The following is a 5,034-nucleotide window of genomic DNA, read 5'->3' on the forward strand; positions in this document are numbered from 1 at the left end:
GTTGGGGCGTGGGACATGCGGTTGAGCTGTTGCCCCTGAGCCGCTCTGCAGCCAGACTACAATAGAGTTTGTATCCAAATGTGATGATCCCTTGAGTAGAGTAGAAGCTCACATCTAACATCCTTGCCAAAATCACCGACTTGGCACTTCTAGAATGCATAGAACCTTCTCTCTTCCGTCAAGGTGTGCCGTCAGCAGGCCCCTTGCAGGACAACCAGATGCGTGCCACGTTACCTTGCCATGCCCAAGCAACTCGCGGAATCGCAAAGACCGAAGTGCCAAATCCAAGTCCAATGATAGGCCAGAGCCTTGACATTTCATTTGTTCCATGGCATAAAATGACGTGAATCTCCCGGGATCGGTTTCTCGGCATTCGACGCCGGTCACGCTAGAGTGGAGCACGGAGACAGCTCCGGCCGTGATATACATGGCCCACCTAGCCTTACTCTGTTTGAGAGCAAGGAACCATCTTTAAAACTCCTCAATTTGTCAATTTTTGAGGCATTTAATGAGTATATGAATCGGACGTAGTCGGTCGATAAGGACATGATCGACATTGAGTTTGCCGTATGCAGAAGGTAACAAACCCCAGCCAGGCTTCTCTCTAGCAGGCGATAAAACACTGTGATGTTGCAGGTTTTGTTGATATGACCATGATGTGATAAAGGCTCGGGTATCAATTTCTACACACTCTTTTTCGGTATCCTCTATTCAGGTGTTCGGATCCTCGTGTTGTGTGCCTACCTGCTGACCCGGCCTCCCCTTCCGAGGACTCTACCATCGTAATGGCGCTATTTCTCATTCTCTACGTATCACCAGACATAACGAATAGACTACAGCACAAAGTTGGAAAGAGCTAAGAATCTTGCGGAAGAGTATTGGGGGCTGAAACAACTCAAAAGCCATCACCCGGCTCCCGGAGAAGAAAGCCGAAACAAATCAAGTCTAAGCTTCTTGTCCTGGTTGTATCCTTGCGAAGTGCCTCAGAAAGCCATGGAAAGGCTCATGATCGTACAGGAATTCATCCCGCTGAGTACAGAAGCATCGGCCAGTGATGAAGGTTCACAACTAGGGCCTGGGCGTTGAGTTCAAGCTCTCTATTACCTTGCATCCGAGATTATATCTAGAATTTCTATGTTTGTTCTCTCGACTATCATTACCACCCTCTTACGCACGCCCTACTCCGGGCCAGACCATGAACACAGTACAAAAGCACTTGCTCTCTTGAATGGCTTATTCAGACCTTGGGACAACCGTTCAAAGAATGCATGCGTTATTGAAAGGCCAGAGACCCTAGATTAAATTTCTGACGCAGATCCAGTTAAAACTCACAATGACGCTGCCGTGAAAGACATTTCCTTTGTTGTACCTATAATTCAATATTATATTGCTACCACTCAAAGGTCGAAGGCTGTGAACAGTCCAACAACTCCGCCGTAAATTCACTGCCAAATTCCTTTCTCTTTCTTTCTCCCTTCACCCTCGGCATGGTGATATGCCGAAATACCTTGCCACCAAACTGACTGTATAAAGGCAGCACACCTCCTGCGTCTAGCAGAGTCTCCTCGATGTCTGATTGCTGATAATAAAACGCATTCTTATATCCTTCAATGTAGATTTTTTTGTTGTCTTTGTCTATCGTAATCACCGAGTCTTCTTGTGCGATTTTGTAGAACTCTGGATCTTGCAGTTTTATATTGAATAAGCCCATGTTCAACTGATTCCGCTCATCTAGACGTGTTAGGCATAGTCGTCGTAAATTTCCAAGCCTGAAACTTACAGATGAAAGCGAAGCCCTTCGCAATAACTGCTTCCACTCCAGCACCTTGCAAGGCTCTCACGGCGTCTTCGCGGGATGACCCACTACCGAAGCCATGGTCCGCCACACTACAAGGGGTAAGCATCTACTCATAGAGAATTTGTGGCGGAAACTTACATGATCCGCGATCCTTGCTTGGCCTTGTCTCGGAAGCTTGGGCGGTAGTACTGGAAGCAATGGCTGCCCAGATCTGCGTTGTCGATACCAGGCATGAACTCCGCAGGAATGATAGCGTCACTATAGCAATTACTCCTTAGCCCGAGCTCGGGTGAGTGTTGGATGAGGGTTTACTTACGTATCCACGTTTTCTCCAAACCTTTGAACCTTGGACCGCACGACTCGCGAAGTTGACAGTGTCGAAGAAGCAGGCTCATTCGGCTCATTGCCGTTGAGAAGGCTTGGTGTCTTGTTAGACGAAATCTGCGGCTCAGGCTCACTGATAACCACTGAGATGTCCGTGCTACTCCTGGAGCCCTTCACTATCCTCTCCAGCTTATCTCTGTCCAGTTGGTCCAGCAAGTGCTTGGGGTCTTTCACCACCATGTCGAAGCTGGACGCGGCGACAGCAGCCGCACCAGTAATGTTACCCAGGCTGCCTTTGCCCATTCGATTTCGGAAGTTGCGGTTCTGTGAAGATAGCCAAACTTCGCCTTCTCTGGCAACGTCAACATCGTTGATTCCCACACAGTAGGAGCATCCAGGGGCACCAATCTCAAACCCCGCCTGCTTGTAGATCTCTAAGAGCCCATGTCGCTCAAGGCGCTTGATAATGATAAGGCTACCAGGAGTAACTCTGCGCTTTCCATGAGTCACAGGTCGTATGCCCACTCGGAGACCAGCCTCGAGAACCAGGGCACCAACAATCAAGTCTTCCTCGGTTGTGGTGCAGGCTCCGATGAAGCATCCATCTAGCTTCATCCCAGCCTTCTCTGAGACAAGAACAACGTCGTCCGGGTTTGGGTATAGTGCCATGGTCACATTGACCTCAGAGAGATCAATGGTTCTCTCCTCAACATATCGCGCGTCAGGGTCCGCTCGGAAATAAAGGCCGCCCTTTCGATGCTCTGGTTGTCGTCGGCGGGCAATCCATGCCGAGGTCTCCTCATCCGCTTCAAAACACGCACCCATGCCACCAGCCTCAGTTGTCATGTTTGCAATCGCAAACCTTGCATCCATCGAGAGCTCCTTCAGTCCCGGGCCACCATACTCCACGGCACGCTGGAACGCAATAGTGTTCCTCTTGAAGAGACCGAGGATATGAAGTATAACATCCTTGCCGCCAATGCCAAAGGGTAGTTTTCCAACAAAGTTGATCCTACAAACCTCTGGGACCCGGAACCAGGTCTCTCCAGTAACCATGGGCATCACCACATCAGCTGCGCCAAATCCAATTGCAAAAGATCCCATGCTTCCAGCTGAGCAAGTGTGTGAGTCACTTCCGACGACGATGCGTCCGGGTTGTGCTCGCTCGCGTGTGAAGTCTGTGTGCATGATGCTCGTGTTGGCCGGTAAGTAGTCGATAATCTTGGCTTCCTGTCGAAACCGCTCAGCCTTTGCCATGAGACCCCTTTGTCTAGGCTGATGGTTTGTGCGAGGGTCAACAGTATGGTCAACAGCCAGCCACAGTCGATCATTGCGATAGGGGCGTGGTCTTCCCATTTTGTCGTATGTCTTTTCCATGCCAGCCCAGAGCAGTTCCGATGTAACTGTCCAGTCAACTTTGACACAAATCATCTCTCCCGGCTCGACATGAGATTTCGTGAGGCCGACGCCAGCATGAGTGAGGATCTTCTCAATGACACTCATCGGATGCCGTTCTGAGGGGATTTTAAAGGACTTGGACGTAGCAGGTAGTGATGGAATCGCCTGCACAACCGCAGCCTCGGAAGAGTTGAGTGCTTCGAGGTAGTAATCCAGGTTGTGTAACAGAGTATCCATGAAGCTGTCCGCTGTTGCTGAGCCGCCAAGGTCCACTGTTCTGGTATCCGATCCGACCAGTTCAATGGGGTCCAAGGTCCGACGAATTGCCTTAGATAAGGCCTCACTCTCGGCAGCCAGGCCTAGGGATAGTTCAAGCATCAGGCCCACTGCCTGTATGCTACCGAGAGGGTTCACCGTTTCCCCCCCGGGCTTGAGGTTGAAGGGCTCAAAGATTCCAGGCGTTCCGCTGGAGCTGCTTCGTTGGATGGTAGACACGGCAGCAGACGCTAGGATATCCGGAGATCCCAAAATTCCACCAGCTTGGTCAGACAGAATGTCTCCAAACATGTTCTCGGCGAGAATGATGCCGTTCAGGCTGAGCGGATTGGAAGAGAGGATCATTGACGCTGTATCCACTAAGACATGGCGTAATGGGACTTGAGGGAACTCTTGTTCGAAGACGTGGGCCACGACGGACCTCCATAACCGTGATGTTGCCATGACATTGTGCTTATCGATAGAGTGAATCGGCTTGGGTGGGCTGAATTGCATGGCATAAGTACCTGCTAGCCGTGCAATCCGTTCAATTGTTTGTCGAGAGTAGGGGGTAGTGTCGTATGCTTCTCCATCGTCTCCGGCTTCTTTCCGACGTCCATAATAGACGCCGCTGGTGAGATCCCGGAAGAATGTGATATCTAGCTGCTCGACTACTTCGGGCTTGTAGGAGCTTTGCTGTACTAGCTGAGATGAAGGGAATCTGACTGGCCTAATGTTGACACAGCCATCGAGTTCTTGTCGCAGCGCTAACAAGCCTTGCTCTGGCTCAATTCCATAACGCGGATCACCACAGCCACAGACAATGATAGCATCAGACTGTCGGCAAGCACCAAGTGTCGTTGAAGGGAGGGCAGTTCCGGCACCTGCGGCCAGGGCTGCACCCCCAAAGTCATGCCTGGAGACCTTGAATGAGACGTTTCGGCGGACTCGTTGGATCAAGTCTAGGGTGCGCTCCACATAGGAAGCTAGATGAGGTCCTTGCCCATCACCTGGTAATAGGGCAACCTGGAAGGTTCTCTGATCGTCGATTAAGGGCATGGTGACAATGGGATGCAGTTCTTAAGCAAACTACGCTATCCACTAAAAGGTGAACTCTTTTATGGTGTAATGTGGAGTACATGAAACAGAGAACTATTCCGGTATCGGCAAAGACCCTCAGAATTCCATTGCTCGTAGCAATTGCTGACCTTTCATGATTGGAAGTTATCTGAGTGGCCTCCTGAAGGGGGCCGGCCTTA

The 5,034-nt window shown here is 50.5% G+C and overlaps 1 protein-coding gene across 1 annotated transcript; it reads right to left on the reverse strand.

Moving 5' to 3' along the window:
* Nucleotides 1–1,390: 1,390 nt before the first annotated feature.
* Nucleotides 1,391–4,834, reverse strand: NCS57_00976800 (uncharacterized protein; the record flags this gene model as incomplete). Its single annotated transcript, XM_053059530.1, has 4 exons — nucleotides 1,391–1,731; nucleotides 1,781–1,887; nucleotides 1,937–2,056; nucleotides 2,115–4,834. The coding sequence occupies 4 exons, from the start codon at nucleotides 4,832–4,834 to the stop codon at nucleotides 1,391–1,393; spliced, it is 3,288 nt and encodes a 1,095-aa protein (XP_052911601.1).
* Between the last annotated feature and the right edge of the window lie 200 nt (nucleotides 4,835–5,034).

The sequence above is a fragment of the Fusarium keratoplasticum genome, chromosome 7 (assembly GCF_025433545.1).
Source record: "Fusarium keratoplasticum isolate Fu6.1 chromosome 7, whole genome shotgun sequence".
Classification (NCBI taxonomy): Eukaryota; Fungi; Ascomycota; class Sordariomycetes; order Hypocreales; family Nectriaceae; genus Fusarium; species Fusarium keratoplasticum.